The sequence below is a fragment of the Triturus cristatus genome, chromosome 2_2, assembly GCF_964204655.1.
Source record: "Triturus cristatus chromosome 2_2, aTriCri1.1, whole genome shotgun sequence".
In the NCBI taxonomy this organism is placed as follows: domain Eukaryota; kingdom Metazoa; phylum Chordata; class Amphibia; order Caudata; family Salamandridae; genus Triturus; species Triturus cristatus.
In genome coordinates this window covers 409,155,720-409,174,173 of record NC_140582.1, presented here as the reverse complement: position 1 = coordinate 409,174,173, position 18,454 = coordinate 409,155,720, and the positions used below count along the sequence as shown (strand labels likewise).

At 43.5% G+C, this 18,454-nt stretch overlaps 1 protein-coding gene across 2 annotated transcripts in view; it reads right to left on the bottom strand.

Moving 5' to 3' along the window:
• SCLT1 (sodium channel and clathrin linker 1) overlaps positions 1–18,454 on the bottom strand; it is a 589,184-nt gene that overhangs the window by 335,703 nt on the left and 235,027 nt on the right. For both annotated transcript variants that reach the window (XM_085641492.1, XM_085641491.1), the window contains exon 12: positions 4,838–4,936. In XM_085641492.1, coding sequence (XP_085497618.1) covers positions 4,838–4,936 — 99 coding nt within the window. The remainder of the gene's footprint in view (positions 1–4,837; positions 4,937–18,454) is intronic.

Genomic DNA, 18,454 nt, shown 5'->3' with positions numbered 1-18,454 from the left:
ATAAGACACTTTGATGGTCATTCTTTAGTGTGAAAGAAGGGTGGGCAAGCCGTTTCACCTACCTCCAGATTATTTAAGGTCGAATTCCCATGTTTAGAATGACTGTGGCTTTAGATGAAATAAGAAGGAATGCAGACATTTAAAAAGCTTTTCAAGCCTGGCATGGGAAGCAGGATTTTATTAGAATAATAGGGCCGATATTGTACTTATGAATGATATCTTCCCCCCAAGGCCGTTCTCAACTTCCTTAAGGGGGAGAACGTGACACCAGTATATTAGAAAGGTTTTTGTTGAGAATAGCCAGTTTCTGTCATGTGGTGATACTGCATTGATTTGTGTTAGGAGAGATGGTATGTATACCAGGTAGATTGTACATAAATTTTAATTTGAGCTCCATCTGAGCGTTTTCTAGTGAGAGTCCTGATCATTTTAAATGACAATTGTCTTTGATCTTTTGCTTTGCTCTCCGCTATTTTGCCGTAAACAATAGTTAAACTTTAGATTTCCTGACATGTTGGGTTTTATTCTTAATATACACGTATGAAAATGAACGCATATCCCAGATGTACTGAAAGGAATAGTTAACTACTTCAATCTTAGTTCTCCTCCAGTGGAATCCTCGTTATAGTCAAAAGGATAGGATTATCCGGCCCACATGTAGCAACATAGAACACTTTTTTTTAAACAAAGAAAATTATATATACTTTTCTTTTGAAAATAAATATTTTTAAACAAAGGATTTGTCATAGCTTATAAGAGGCTATATTGACTAACGTTCACTAATTGCTTCAAAAAAGAAGAAAACAGGATCATTTTAATTAACTTAGTGACAAGACGACTCTTTCATGAACCTTTTTTAACGAGAAGGGTGAGAGAAAATGAGGACAATGTAGCCTAATGGGCTGCAGTCTGAAAGGCTAGGAAAACCAACACTGGTCCCTTAAGGAATAGAATACTATGGGGATCAACGATAATGATAGAACAGAGGTTAATTCTTTTGACATATCTCTGGAGATGATGAACTGTTGCTTATAATTATAACAAGGATTTCCCTGGAGGATAAATAGGATTATAGGTAAGTAATATTTACTTCTCTCCAAACGGCATCTACATTATTATTCACAAACGCTAAAAAGAACGGCAAGCACATCCCTAACACAGGTGGAGAAAAATGCAAAGTGAAACACCAGCAAACAAAAACATTTTCTCAGAGAAGCTTATACCTCTTGGACATCTGCTCTGGAGCCTGTACCAAGAAAATAAGGTATGTATGGCCTTTCAGGTAGCACATTTACATATACCAGCAGTGGAAACACTCCTTAAAAATCCTGCAGTGGCTGGCTTGCTAAATGGGCTACCAGATGATGCTCTGTTGTCATCGACATGGTATAGTGCAATATGTGGAAGAGGTGTGGCGCAGCGGCCAGGGTGCAGGACTCCGGACCACGGGTTCACGGTTCGATCGCCGGCGGCAGGTTAGCCCAGCACCATTTGACTCTGGGCAATCGCTCGGCTTAATCGTACCGACGGCCCCCAGCGCCGGGACACCTCTCTGGAGGTAGCTGTGCGCTGTACACATGCTGGTATTAATATGTAATGATTGCCTGAGCCAAGACTAATAAACCAGAGCAAAATAGGTCAATGACTGCGGCAACCTGGTGACTGAAGATGAATTCAATAGAACAATGGCATATATATACCGGGTGTCCAGTAATGTGCAATTCCACCTCACCCACCCACCCTGCGTAATACATACAAAAAATCCAGCAGCATCTATTGATTGTCCTAGGAATACCTTGGAGAGAGCTGACTTGCTTCATACGACCTGAGAACAAGACATGCAAAGCAGTGACTGGGTTTTGGGACAGGTGGTCACTACCTTAAACAAGCATTTGCAATGCAATAGGTCTTGCAGTCACGCAAGTTTGAGCTAGTGGCATTGTAAATGACAATGCCTTTTATTTATGTTTTGGGTTTTAAAACATAAATAAAAGGGGCAGTACCGCAAGCTGTTCCTAGAGGTCCCTAGTGAGCAAGGCACCAGCACTGCTTGTCTAGGTGCAGCACCGCAAGCTGCTCCTAGAGGTCCCTTGTAAGCATCATAAACTTTGAAGATATGGTAAATCCACCCTACCCATAATGCATTGCATGCAAGAGAGTACCACAAGTACATTCAAATAGCTATGTCCATATATACAATTAGTAGCTTTGAAATGTGACAAAAGAATTATACTAATTCCGGATTAGGTTAGGTTGTACTCTATGTGAAGCTGATGAAGGGAAATGCATAGGTGGTCTAATATAAGTGTGTGATGTGGTAGGTGCAGTACCGCAAGCTGCTCCTAGAGGTCCCCAGTGAGCAAGGCACCAGCACTGCCAGTACTGCAAGCTGCTCCTAGAGATCCCTAGTGAGCATCATAAACCTTTTGTCACATATGGTACTCTCATAATGCATTGCATGCAAGACAGTACCACGAGTACATTCATACAATTAATAGCTTTCAAATGTGACAAAACAATTATTATATTAATTCCGATTAGGTTGTACTCTATATGGAGCTGATGAAGGGAAATTTATAGAATGTGTAATATAAATGTGAGATGTGTAGGTGCAGTTTCGCAAGCTGCGCCTAGAGGTCCCAAGTGAGCATCATAAACTTTGAAGATATGGTAAATCCAACCTACCCATAATGCATAGCATGGAAGACAGTATCAGAGTGCAGTAGCTTTGAAATGTGACAAGAGTTATTTTATCAATTCTGGATTAGGTTATACTCTATGTAGAGCAGATGAAGGGAACTTTATAGACTGTCTAATATAGATGTGTAGGTGCAGTACTACAAGCTGCGCTTAGAGGTCCCTGGTGAGCATCAAACATTTGGTCACATATGGTATTCTCATAATGCATTGCATGCAAGACAGTACTACGACTGCTTTCAAATACCTATGTCCATATATACAATTAATAGCATTGAAATGTGAGAAAACAATTATTATATTAATTCCGATTAGGTTGTACTCTATGTGGAGATGATGAAGGGAAATTAATAGGAGGTCTAATATAAATGTGAGATGTGTAGGTGCAGTACCGCAAGCTGCGGCTAGAGGTCCCAAGTAAGGATCAAACCTTTGGTCACATATGGTACTCCCATAATGCATTGCATGCACTACAGTACCACAAGTATATTTAAATAGCTATGTCCATATATACAATTAATAGCTTTGAAATGTGACAAAAAAAATATATCAATTCCGATTAGGTTGTACTCTCTGTGGAGCTGATGAAGGGAAATATATAGAAGCTCTAATATAAATGTGAGATGTGTAGGTGCAGTACCGCATGATGTGCCTAGATGTCCCTAGTGAGCATCATAAACTTTGAAGATATGGTAAATCCACCCTACCCATAATGCATTGCATGCAAGACGGTACCACAGAACATTAAATATATGCAATTAGTAGCTTTGATATGTGACAACATAATTATTTTATTAGTTCCGGATTAGGTTATACTCTATGTGGAGCTGATGAAGGGAAATTTATAGAAGGTCTAATATAAATGTGAGATATGCTAGCGAGTAAAGTAATCACTGGCAGCCATGTTTAGGACCAAGTGAGTGTCCTGTCTGAAGGCCTTTAAGAAAATAGTGCCTTGAGGCAGTAATTAAACACCTAGGGTGTAACATCACATGTAATAGGGGTGTGCTCATGGGAGGTTACAAAAAGAGATAGGGTGGTACTAAGGAGGGCCTACAACACCTAATGACCAATGAAAAACCGCCATTTACAAAGGACAGGGACAGGAGCCAATTAAAAAGATGATTTGGAAGAAGGCAGAGCTTTACGCACATATCCTGAATACAGCATGTCTCGAAGAGACAGCGCAACCGCTGCCTAGGTGAGACCTAAAAAGGCAGTGAGCCCTAGAGGTGGACTTGAATTTAAGCACTGCATATTGTGTCTAGACCAGATCTGGAAAGAAAAGAGTATGCAATTTCGCCTGACAGCACTGGGGCTGATTTTGGCCAGACAGCAAATTCTAATAGACTGGAAATATGTTGCAAGTCAGAAATATGATTTGTGGACAAGAGTTGTGAATAGTAAATGGACGATTAAAACTTCGTATGAACATGGTTCGGAGCATCAGGAATATCTGTTGCACTTTGAATTGTCTAAAATTAATAATGTTAATTTTGTATACATATTATGGCTAATAATCAAGATCTGACTGGTATTATCTGTTATATATTTATCATCTATATAATTCTTTTGTTTCATTTAAAGCAACTACTGAATGTATTTATTTCTTCTGCTCGAGTAAAAGAAATTGAAAGAAAAACATGGTTTGGACAGACCCTAACGTGGGAGATGACAATAACAGATGTAGATATATGCAGTGATATACGCTACTTACTGAAAAAAACACAAACGCACACGAGGGTTTTTGTTTCTCTGACTATGAAAACAATGAAAAGTTATATATAAAATAAACTCTCCATCTGACTGGAGGTTTTAAAAAGACTTCTCAGCCACAATTGTTTGCACTGTACAGACAATGTGTATCATTATGGCATACTTTGACGGGGCCCATACTCTTTTGCCAAACTTCTGTAAAAACACATTTCTATTGAAAACCTCTTTGGATTAGGCTCTTACTACAGAATACATTCAAAAGGAAGTGAAAACTCAAAAAGTATGTGCTGAGGTGGGAACTTTACGTCTAATTCAAATCAATTGATATTGACAAATATAACAAGGCTTACTGTAATAGGCGAAATTAAAACTGAGTAGCCAAGCAAAAGAAAAGAAAGCAGATTGGGCATAACAGGTGTCTTACCTCCCTTCTAGTTCTGACGGCAGCTTCTTGAATAATTTGAACAATTGCGTCCTTCATTTTTTCAATCTCTGCTTCTTTCTGTTTTTCTCTCAAAAGGGCCTTCAGAAATGGAGAAATAATATTTTCTCGAGATTTCAAAGATTTCTGTCTACTTGCAATTATAAAAACTAATTACATTTAAAACTCAATATTACTTACAAATAAGGGGACTTTTGCATCCTGTAACACTTAAAGGCCTCACTCAGTCCACTGATACATAGTTCATGAATGGGTCTTTATTCATCACGTGACATAGATTTAGATCAAAGGAAAGTTATGGAATGTTAAAGTATTTCAATGTGTGAATGCATTCATTCATGCAATAGATTCATGTGCCCGCGGGCTAGACCTCAAAACCAACTCCTCTACTTACCTATTTCGACAGACTAGAAGTATCTTTTTGGGCCCTCACTCACTAAGTCAGGATTGAAACGCTAACCATCACACAGAATTTTACTTCTTTCAAAGACATTGAGGGCAAATCTGCACACACCCTGTCCACATTAAAAAAGAAAAAAAGAAAATGATGGCTTTCACCAGAACAGCAGCATTCTTAAAAAGTGCAAAAGGGCTGCTATTACTGCCTTTATTGAAAAAATCACTTTCAGAAACAATATGTGGTGTAGGAAGTGGAATAAAAGGTTAAATCTTTGAGTCCTTTGCAGAAGATAGCGCTATAGCGCTCAAAATAACCATGAGACCCGAAAAAGTCCAACGATTCCCAAGTCGACTCGATGGCTACCCGATAGGTCAACGTTTGCGATAGGAGGAATGTTACAGCATGCAGGTGCTGTGAAAACTGAGAGGAAGAGTATCTTCGGGTTTATTTTTAAGAGCTATTATGAAACATTGTGATTACCAGCTTGCTAACAAAAAGAGGAGATGATGAACCCTGAGAGGATAACAAAGCAAGTGATGGGTGGAATGCTTGGATTGATCCCAGCCACTGGTTTACCCAGGCCGCACCCAGGTCCATCGTTCCTGCCCCCTTGCCAACTCGGACAGGAACCAACCAGATGTAATTCAGCCTAAGTCGTGCTTCAAAATGAACAGTCTCGGTGGATTCCCCCTTCTACGACATCCTCAGCTATTCTCTTGCAGGGTGTGAGTTATTGGCCTTAAATTATATAATCAACAAACCTGTACAATGGGCAGGGCATTCGCGGAACCTGATCTAGTTTCTGGAGACTTTATTTCTGATATTAAAGACCTTAAGGTCACATGGTCAGACCATTTGTCGTTGACCTTTTTTCTTCATATCCCACAGGGACCAAACTCAAATGTAATAAATCAGTATTCCCAGAACTACGTCAGGTGCAGGATAATGCTTCGAGGATTACTTAGGAAAACGTGGATCTGAATAATGCACATTTTAATTCCTGGGTCACTATGGCCTTAGAAAAGGGGTTCCATTAACTGAGGCCAGGCCTCACCAGACACGACCATCTGTTCCTTGGTGTACTTCGGAGTTGGTGACTGCTAGGAGGTGGTGCAAAAACAATAAAACACAGCCAGCACAAAGATTGGGGGGATGCCAAATCAAATACTATGATGGCTCAAGTCTTTTAAATTGAAGCTGGAATCAGCTTGTACAAAGTATTATGAAAAACGAATTGAAGCCAGTACAAATGTGGCACGAGAGTTTTTTAGGACTGTAAAATAATTTACAAATCTAGTTAGTTCACAAATACACATTCCACCCCCATACAGTCTATGCGAATCTCTAACATCTTTTTTCAGGACGAGTCAAACTATTTATTACTAACACAAAAATGTCATATTAATATTACCAGATGTTCTGCAAAGGAATGAGGAAATCATCAAGGGCCAGATGTACGACCCATTTTTGCATGCGCAAATGGGTTAGCGACCCGTTTCCGCATGTAAAAACTGTTAGGGTCATGTAAAACCCCTATTTGGCGAGTCGCAATTTATTTGGGACTCGCTAAATAGGATTTGCAACTCGCAATTAGGAAGGGGTGTTCCAAGTGCGTCACTTCCTAATTGCGACTCGCTACCCTATGTAAGAATGTTTTGCAACTGCAATTGCGGTCGCAAAACACTCACAATTTACCACCCTCTTCAAGAGGGTGGTAATGTAGTCTCAAATCGGAAGGTGTCCCCAGGGGACCCCCTTGCAAATGCAGGGGAAAATATTTTTTAGGGGAAGGGAGTGGTCCCAGGGACGTTTCATTTTTCTTTTCTTAAATGCATCCCATTTTTCTTTAAGCCATTCCCAATGGGTTTTGCATATTGCAAGTGCCTCATTAATATGCATGAGGCATGCTATTTGCGACCCCATAAGGAATCGCAATCAGTGTCGCAGACACTGTGGTATTTACCAATTTGCGACTCGCATACTGCGAGTCGCTGTTGCGTCGCAATTTGTGGGTCACAAAATCCTTGGTCGTACACCTGGCCTCATATTTGTTACCTCTTTTTCCTCTAACAGAGGTACTGAACTCAATGTAGTTAGTTAAGTGAGGTTCGCCCAAATATCCCCATCCAGCTTCTGTTTTTCGCAAGATTGCTTTAGCACTCAATACAACATTTAGCAATCTTAATAATTTCACCTTCCTTTCAGCACACCAAAATGGAAACAGGCCTATGTTTGACATCTGTTAAAGAAAGATTGGTTAGCAATTCCTGGTAATTTCATCCCAATCCTACTACTATTGTTTAGTTAAAAAGTGGAAGACTATCTATCAACAGACATCTCGGGGAATACCTCAACCACCACCATTTTCGTGACACCACTCAGTCTGGTTGCAGACCCAACTACAGCATGGAAACTGCCCTCATCGCTGCCATGGATGACATCTGCATGACTGTGGACAGAGGAGACACGGCGGCCCATATCCTCCTGGACCTCTCTGCAGCACTCACGGTATCTCACCCCATTCTTATCCAAAACCTACACACCATGGGAATCCACGAGCATGCACTTCGATGGGTCTGCTACTTCCTGAGAAGGAAGGACTCAGTCAATCAGTCTGGCACCGCACACCTCGGATGCCCACAACCTCATCTGCAGAGTTCTGCAAGGATACTCCCTGAGCCCGACCCTCTTCAATGCATGCATGATCCCTCGAGCCAGCATCATCCCCTCTCACGATATCAAAGTCCTCTCCTACGCTGATGATATGCAACTCATTGTCTCCCTCACGGATAAGAAACCCTTTCTCAGGATCAAGTTCAATGCCTGAATGACTGAAATCGTCCACTGGATGAAGACCTGTCTGAAGCTGAACATTGCCAAAACCGAAATCAGGATCTTCAGGAAGAACAATTCACCATGGGACTCCACCTGGTGCCCACCAGAACGAAGACCGACACCCATCCCCCACAGCAAGAACCTCAGGATCATCAGCAAACTCTACATGACTGTCCAAGTTAACACAGTCAATGCCTCATTCTTTAAGACCCTGAAGATGCTGAGGAAGATTTTCAATAGCCTTCAAACCAGCACCTGGAACACCATCACGTACGCCACCACAAAACTCACCATAAGGCAGCAGGCTATTCACAACTCGGTGGCCTCGGCCTCTTTCAACATCCCACACCTCACTCGCATCACAGAACACACTTGAAGGAGGTCCACTGACTCCCCATACACAAATGAGCATATTTCAAACTCCTCAACCACACTTTCAAGGCACCACATTACACTGTCCAGGCTACCTCAACATTCACATCTGCTTTCCTAAACCTTCCAGACACCTTTGCTTCTCGGACTCCTATTTACACACATTCGACACATATGGAAAACCAGATCCAGCAGTCAAGCATTCTCCTACATCGTTCCTAAAGCACGGAACGACCTACTGCTACACATTGGAGCCTCAGGCTCACTTCTTGAATTCCGTAGGAAGCTGAAGAGACAGCTTTTCGAGTAGTTCCTTCATGGGACTGGAAAAACACTACTGTAAATGAACAAAGGATGATGTTAGACCAGGGTGGAGTTGCTGATCTGGTTTTACTTGACATCTTTGCAGCTTTTGACATGGTCTGTCACCAAATTCTAGTGTAAAGACCAGCCGCAGCAGGTAGAAGCCAGGCATTAAAATGACTCATTTATTCCTTTCAGATCGCTGCCAGTCAGATATTATGTCACTTTACAGCTCCACACTATAGAGTCCCACAGGGATTGTTCTTTAAGTCCCACCGGATTGAATTTGCATGCGCCTTCCTTAGCAAATTTAATCCGGGAGCATAATTTTTCATTCATCTGCTATGCAGATGACGCACAATTAATCTTGCGCTTAGATGGAGTGGGTGAGGAAGCTGTGGAAGATTGCATGGCAAAAGACTGCTTAAAGTTGAACTGTAATAAAGCGTAGGTTGTGATCAAAGGTTGTCCTACATCCCAGTGGACAGCCAGCTGGTGGCTGGATTGGTAGACATACGCCCAACTGTACATTCTTCAAAAACTCTAGGTGGTGGCTTTCTTGCTTTTATTTTTTAAAAGTCCTAAGGAAGATTCTCCCTTACATATCCAGAGAGCCCCATTATCATTACAATGCCAAAAATAGGTATAAGACTTTCTTACTGCATTGCATTACCTTTTTTGGTATTTCTTTATTAACATTTTCAGACAATAAATAACAATACAAGAGCATAGGATGGCGACTGCAGATTTCTCCAACACTCATTTGCAAAGATACCACACAATACATTTCAATTCCAAGGAAGGGAATCATGTCAGTGTAGGAGCAAGACAGGAAGAGAAAAGAAGGGGTTCAAACATCAGTATAAGCAATCACATAATATGAATCAACCGTGAGAGGAGATGTGAATGGCACTCACTGAAGATCAACAAGGTTCCAACACCACCCATAACAATAAGTGACCCTCGATCACATCCTACTGTCACGGCAGGCTATACATTCATAATCGTGGGGCATAAAAACATTCACACTTCTCTAATCACAATCTGGAGGAAGCGATGAAGTGCTGAGATCCCACTGAGGATCGGGAGTGGATTGTGTCAGAGTCCGTCGACTCCTCACTGTGGTTGCCCACTATGGGTTCAATCATCATGTCCCACAGGCCAAAATCTCCTCCGTGCAGACCCTATGGAGTAGTACCCCTTCTGCAAAGGCCCATTCCAATTGGTTATATTTCCATTTGTCGTGGGTGCCACCCGAGCCCAATGAATCGCTGTCCAGCGTCTCGCAAGTACTAGGGCTAAGAGTGTGGATTTATAGTCCATCTTGCGCCCCTCTCCAGGGAGGGGTATAAGACCCAGAAGGCAGTGTTTAATGGTGAGATCTATTCACACCCCAGTCAAAACATTACTTTTTAAAATGTACTGCTAGTAGGTGGCCGGGGCTAAGAGGGCATCAAGGCAGGACGCTTTCTGCATACCTCTGTCCTGGTCTGCCACAGAAAAGGCATTGGACCGCCTGGAAGAGCAGCAATTTCCTGCAATGCAAGGACACCCAACACTTGGGAGCCCAGTGCATCCCATTTTTCTTTAAGCCATTCCCAATGGGGTTGCATATTGCAAGTGCCTCATTAATATGCATGAGGCATGCTATTTGCGACCCCATAAGGAATCGCAATCAGTGTCGCAGACACTGTGGTATTTACCAATTTGCGACTCGCATACTGCGAGTCGCTGTTGCGTCGCAATTTGTGGGTCACAAATTCCTTGGTCGTACACCTGGCCTCATATTTGTTACCTCTTTTTCCTCTAACAGAGGTACTGAACTCAATGTAGTTAGTTAAGTGAGGTTCGCCCAAATATCCCCATCCAGCTTCTGTTTTTCGCAAGATTGCTTTAGCACTCAATACAACATTTAGCAATCTTAATAATTTCACCTTCCTTTCAGCACACCAAAATGGAAACAGGCCTATGTTTGACATCTGTTAAAGAAAGATTGGTTAGCAATTCCTGGTAATTTCATCCCAATCCTACTACTATTGTTTAGTTAAAAAGTGGAAGACTATCTATCAACAGACATCTCGGGGAATACCTCAACCACCACCATTTTCGTGACACCACTCAGTCTGGTTGCAGACCCAACTACAGCATGGAAACTGCCCTCATCGCTGCCATGGATGACATCTGCATGACTGTGGACAGAGGAGACACGGCGGCCCATATCCTCCTGGACCTCTCTGCAGCACTCACGGTATCTCACCCCATTCTTATCCAAAACCTACACACCATGGGAATCCACGAGCATGCACTTCGATGGGTCTGCTACTTCCTGAGAAGGAAGGACTCAGTCAATCAGTCTGGCACCGCACACCTCGGATGCCCACAACCTCATCTGCAGAGTTCTGCAAGGATACTCCCTGAGCCCGACCCTCTTCAATGCATGCATGATCCCTCGAGCCAGCATCATCCCCTCTCACGATATCAAAGTCCTCTCCTACGCTGATGATATGCAACTCATTGTCTCCCTCACGGATAAGAAACCCTTTCTCAGGATCAAGTTCAATGCCTGAATGACTGAAATCGTCCACTGGATGAAGACCTGTCTGAAGCTGAACATTGCCAAAACCGAAATCAGGATCTTCAGGAAGAACAATTCACCATGGGACTCCACCTGGTGCCCACCAGAACGAAGACCGACACCCATCCCCCACAGCAAGAACCTCAGGATCATTAGCAAACTCTACATGACTGTCCAAGTTAACACAGTCAATGCCTCATTCTTTAAGACCCTGAAGATGCTGAGGAAGATTTTCAATAGCCTTCAAACCAGCACCTGGAACACCATCACGTACGCCACCACAAAACTCACCATAAGGCAGCAGGCTATTCACAACTCGGCGGCCTCGGCCTCTTTCAACATCCCACACCTCACTCGCATCACAGAACACACTTGAAGGAGGTCCACTGACTCCCCATACACAAATGAGCATATTTCAAACTCCTCAACCACACTTTCAAGGCACCACATTACACTGTCCAGGCTACCTCAACATTCACATCTGCTTTCCTAAACCTTCCAGACACCTTTGCTTCTCGGACTCCTATTTACACACATTCGACACATATGGAAAACCAGATCCAGCAGTCAAGCATTCTCCTACATCGTTCCTAAAGCACGGAACGACCTACTGCTACACATTGGAGCCTCAGGCTCACTTCTTGAATTCCGTAGGAAGCTGAAGAGACAGCTTTTCGAGTAGTTCCTTCATGGGACTGGAAAAACACTACTGTAAATGAACAAAGGATGATGTTAGACCAGGGTGGAGTTGCTGATCTGGTTTTACTTGACATCTTTGCAGCTTTTGACATGGTCTGTCACCAAATTCTAGTGTAAAGACCAGCCGCAGCAGGTAGAAGCCAGGCATTAAAATGACTCATTTATTCCTTTCAGATCGCTGCCAGTCAGATATTATGTCACTTTACAGCTCCACACTATAGAGTCCCACAGGGATTGTTCTTTAAGTCCCACCGGATTGAATTTGCATGCGCCTTCCTTAGCAAATTTAATCCGGGAGCATAATTTTTCATTCATCTGCTATGCAGATGACGCACAATTAATCTTGCGCTTAGATGGAGTGGGTGAGGAAGCTGTGGAAGATTGCATGGCAAAAGACTGCTTAAAGTTGAACTGTAATAAAGCGTAGGTTGTGATCAAAGGTTGTCCTACATCCCAGTGGACAGCCAGCTGGTGGCTGGATTGGTAGACATACGCCCAACTGTACATTCTTCAAAAACTCTAGGTGGTGGCTTTCTTGCTTTTATTTTTTAAAAGTCCTAAGGAAGATTCTCCCTTACATATCCAGAGAGCCCCATTATCATTACAATTCCAAAAATAGGTATAAGACTTTCTTACTGCATTGCATTACCTTTTTTGGTATTTCTTTATTAACATTTTCAGACAATAAATAACAATACAAGAGCATAGGATGGCGACTGCAGATTTCTCCAACACTCATTTGCAAAGATACCACACAATACATTTCAATTCCAAGGAAGGGAATCATGTCAGTGTAGGAGCAAGACAGGAAGAGAAAAGAAGGGGTTCAAACATCAGTATAAGCAATCACATAATATGAATCAACCGTGAGAGGAGATGTGAATGGCACTCACTGAAGATCAACAAGGGTCCAACACCACCCATAACAATAAGTGACCCTCGATCACATCCTACTGTCACGGCAGGCTATACATTCATAATCGTGGGGCATAAAAACATTCACACTTCTCTAATCACAATCTGGAGGAAGCGATGAAGTGCTGAGATCCCACTGAGGATCGGGAGTGGATTGTGTCAGAGTCCGTCGACTCCTCACTGTGGTTCCCCACTATGGGTTCAATCATCATGTCCCACAGGCCAAAATCTCCTCCGTGCAGACCCTATGGAGTAGTACCCCTTCTGCAAAAGCCCATTCCAATTGGTTATATTTCCATTTGTCGTGGGTGCCACCCGAGCCCAATGAATCGCTGTCCAGCGTCTCGCAAGTACTAGGGCTAAGAGTGTGGATTTATAGTCCATCTTGCGCCCCTCTCCAGGGAGGGGTATAAGACCCAGAAGGCAGTGTTTAACCCCTTCCCTGCTCATGACGGAACCGTTCCGTCATGAGCCACGGTTGCCGTGTGCTCATGACGGAACGGTTCCGTCATGGCAATCCTGTCGGCGGCCGCTCCGCCTGCGCGGCGCTGTTTCCCCGCCTGTGCGGGGCGACAACGCAAATGGGCGGAGTCATGACGGAACCGTTCCGTCATGAGCACAGCTCAACTGTGGCTCATGACGGAGCGGCTCCGTCATGAGCACAGGCCCGCCGCGCTGCCCCCCCGCACCCCCCCGCGCCGCGGCGGAATTCCCGCCGCGGCGAAGGGGTTAATGGTGAGATCTATTCACACCCCAGTCAAAACATTACTTTTTAAAATGTACTGCTAGTAGGTGGCCGGGGCTAAGAGGGCATCAAGGCAGGACGCTTTCTGCATACCTCTGTCCTGGTCTGCCACAGAAAAGGCATTGGACCCCCTGGAAGAGCAGCAATTTCCTGCAATGCAAGGACACCCAACACGTGGGAGCCCAGTGCTTTAGCAGGAGGGTGAGATATCCACATGCTGGTGAATTATTGGCACATTTTTGTGATTGGTGTGGTGGCAAGATGGTGGCCCGCACCTGGACTTGAAGATAGATTCCCTTGTTGTGGAGAGCTATGGTGTGGGGATCTAGAGACCCTCCTCCACTCTGCTTGCAGAGCTTGCCACCCAAGCAAAGAGACAAGCGAGAAGCAATGCTGGGGAACACGAACTGGAGTGCCAGCACAAGTGTACAGAGAACCCAGAGGCTTATGCGGAGATAATGTTTCACAGACACAGCCTGTAAGTGTAAAGAGAGGGGGTGGGCAATCAAGCAAATCGAAGAGACACAAACTAAACAGTAGTGGCACCCTGGCGGCTTAGTAATCAAGGCCCAGTGCTACCTCCACCTACAGAATTCCCACTGGATGCAAAGCTAAAATCCTCTAAGATCCACACAGGCAGGACAGAGGAGAGCAAGCACAGATCCTCGTGGGAGGTGGAGAGAGTTGGCCTGGCACAGGGCAGGCAGTTTTCAGGGATCTGGAACAGGGCAACCACACACATCTTCAGATGATCACTTGATCACATCGGATCCATTATGCGCCAAGGAATACAGACTGCAATGCTGTCTAGCAAGTCCAAATCCCACAAGCATAAGAATAACCCACCAGCATGCTCTACACCAAATTCTCCAAGCAGGAACACACAAGCAAGCCTCACAACGATGCAGGCATAGCCCCCACTGACACGCTAGATCATGGGCGAAGTATTTCAGTGCCTCTCAGAAAACCTCTCAACTCTCCACAATTAAGTAAGATTGGACATAACATGTCTCACACAGAACACACACAAAATAGGAGGCAGGGTTATAATGCTGGAGGAAGAAAGTGAAGCATGAGAAGAGGAGGTGGAAAGCCTGTAGCCCAGATTTTTTTCATCAAAAGATCATATGGAGGACCTACATGCCTATCTCGAGGACACTGAGAACCGCTCGCGAAGACAAACATTAGAGCCAAAGGGGCACCAATGGCGGCAGAAGGGGAAAACATGGAGGGCTTTTTTATGAGACTTTTTAAATAGGTACTCCCTAGCCTAAATGAGTGGGACATTACATTGGACCGTACTCACTGAGCAAAGTCAAGCTCATCTGGACATTTTGACATGCCTTCACCACTTCCACCAGAAAGAAATCATCATGGAAACTGCTAGAAATATAGGCCAGGTTGTGTCTGAGGGCCCTAAGTTGACATTCTATCAGGACTTAGCGCTCATAACATTGCAAAAGCATTGCAAATTACGCTAAGTTACAGAGTTCCTAAAAAGCAAAGGTGTTAGTTACAGATGGGTTGACCCTTTCCGGATTATATTTACCTGGGATGGAATTTTTTACCAGCTTAAACCACTCAGGGAGATTTCCTAGATACTCAGGATGGAGGAACCCCAGTACCCGACAATACCTGCAGCAGAGACACAGCTGTCAGCTATTAAGGCCCAGTAGATGGAGAAGAGTGCAATCCACAAGTAAACATTCAAAAACCTCAGCAAACATTGTGGCAGCAGAGAGGAAAGCAGTACTCGGCCAATGAAAAGGGACTAGTGATCACCGCATGAACAAGCAAACCTGTGACAGCCCATTTCTACGATTGTAGCAATGCGTGAACAGGGGTCAGAACAAGATGAAGATGGTAATGAAAGACACGCCTAGGTTGGAAGGGATGGGGGGAGGAAGGATATAGGGAGGTATTGGGAGAAGGAGTAGGAACACTTATAGGGCAAGGGTAGATATATAACTGTCCTTTTGGCCCTTGTGTGTGTTTGCCAGGGGTTGGACTCAAACAGTTTCTGATGAACAGTTTGTTTTGGGGGTTTGATATGTGGGACCTGGGAGGTGAAAGGGGAGAGTCACTCTTTGTATCCAGAATCATGGTCTGGAGATCACATAGCAGGGTTGAGGTTGGAGGTCAAGCTAGTGCGGGAGGTGGGACTTACACAAAGCACTGCCCCAGATATACCAGGAGTCTAGGATCTCATGGATGACAACAAGATCCTAAGCTTAAATGTTAGGGGATTGAATGCACCAGCTAAAAGGGGGCTCTACTGTCCTTAAGGACTCTGGCTGCCAGATATGCGTACTACAGGACACCTACTAACTTAAAAAAAGAGTAGCAAAGAATGTGCTCAAAATAGTTATCCCAGCAATATTTTTTTTCAGAACCCAAGAAAAAAGCCAGATTAACGATTTTGTTGGCAACCTTTTCCTCGTAGGGTGGAGTTGGGTGTAAGCAGCATTATAATGGACATCAAAGGTAGGATACTGGAACTAAAGATTACAGGATGGGGAGCAGCGTACATTCACAGTAGCATTGATCCATGCCTCAAGCTAGTCAAGAAAAATTAGTTTAAAAAAACAGCCATCACTCACATCTTTCACCTCCCCCCCCGTTATAAAGAGGTAATAATTGTTGGGGATCTCAACCTGTTGAATAAAATAATGAGAAAGACAGATCTGCACACCAGATGGGTCAGGTATGGACATCATGGTTACACAGAGTGGGTCTAACGGATGTAAGACGCACACTACATCCTACTGATAGGGGTTAACATGCTTTATTTAGCCGCTCATGAAACATATGCTAGTCTACATTATTCCCTAAGTAATGGGCAGATAACCATAATAAAGGTAGGTGTGCTTACTTTTTGATCATGCTCCAATCTGGGTCACTATACACACACTGAAAATGCCCACGCAGCTGAACTATTGGAGACAGAGGAAAAACCTCCCTTTGAGCGAAAGGAAAAGAAAGGATATTCAGACCACTTTCACATTGTACCTCCAAGATAACAAGAAAGATGACAAACTTACATACCCTCTGGGATGCACTCAAAGTGACAATTTGGTTAACACTCATCTCTATAAAAGCAACAAAAATAAAGACACAGTGGAGAAATGCCAGACAATGCAAGACCAAGTGATAGAGTTGGAACGAGAGCATCGGGGGCAGGCCGCAAAATAAATGTTGAACATTACAGGCAGTATGAGCTCAATTCCAGGCTTTAGACACTAACAGAATAGAATACGCTCTGCCCAGAGTAAAAAAGAGATACTATAAAGAAGTCAACAAAGCCAGGAGGCTTTTAGCGTGTAAGCTACGGGCTCATGTGGCCAAGAGTCACCTTAACTTCATCTGCACAGAGACAAGAATATATAATACAGCTTCTGGGATGAGACAGTTCTTTCATGTCTTTTAGTCTACATCATATAAAAAAGAATCCACCCCGAAAGGGACATGTAGGATTTGTTAGAAAGTATTACACTGCCAGTTACTTAATCCCAGTCAAGAGCCATGGGGAAGCCTATAACAGTAGAGGAGGTCATTATAAGTATATCAAGACTCAAAAAACAGAAATCCCGTGGCTGATGGCTTACCAGCACTATTTTATAAGACGTTTTGTCAAGAACGCAATTGCTCAGGTAATACTTAAAGGATTTTGCACATTATTTACAAGGTGGGGTGGGCCGGCAATGGAGTTTTCCTGGTAGCGGTTGGCTCTTAGAAAGCATTTGACTCGGTACACTGGCCTTTCCTCAAACTAGCAGTAATCTGCATAGGAGCAGACCCGTGTTTTATCACATGGGTCCTAAGCAGTTACTGCAATCCCCAGGCTAAAGTCAGGATCAGTGGTTCACTGGCACCATGCATACGGATAACGTGAGGAACCAGGCATAGTTGCCCTCTGTTCCCAGGCCTGTGCACATTATATATGGAGGCGCTAGCCATTGTCATGAGGTAGAACATCACTATTAGCAGAGTTACTATTGGACAAACTGAGCACAAACAATGCATGTATGTGGACAATGAAGTTTTGAGCCTCTCCAACCTAAAAAAAGTCCCTGCCAGAAGTGGTGAGCAAGCTGAGATGCTTTGGAGAGACCTTTGGGTTTAAAATTAATGTTCATAAAGCTCAGCTGCTGGGACTGTCTCTTCCCTTGGCAAAGAGAGCATGAATACAATCAGAGCTCCCACTCAAATAGACAAATAAAAGCCTAACATATCTGGGCTGAAGATACCACAAGCCGCAACTAAGCAGTCTAAGGGAAATTACGCCGATCTCAAACTGCAAATAAAATGGAACTTTAAAGACTTACACAGAGCTGACCTTTCTTGGCTGTGTCATACAGCGGAGGCTAAGATGACTGCATTATCAATTTTTTTTTTCTAGTACAGACAATGTCGCTCCCTTTCCCTATGGGCTTGCAACGCCTCATACTACAGCTATTCAGTGACTTTATATGGGCTAGAATACTGCCATAAAAAGCAGCCAAGCAAATGTATAGATTGATAGAGAAGGGAGGTCTAGGTATCCCAAATGTCACTCATTACTACCACAGCACAAATGTGGTATATAGTAAGTAGCATCGGGAAGAAAGTGAGAAACCTTGTTGCTTCATGAACCACACCACTGCTGACAACAATACTATAGGCTATCACAGGAGGGAAGATATAGGTATTACTAGGAACATCATTGGTTTTGCACAGTACTATTAAGCAAGCAGGTAAGCACCCGCTACAATTGTT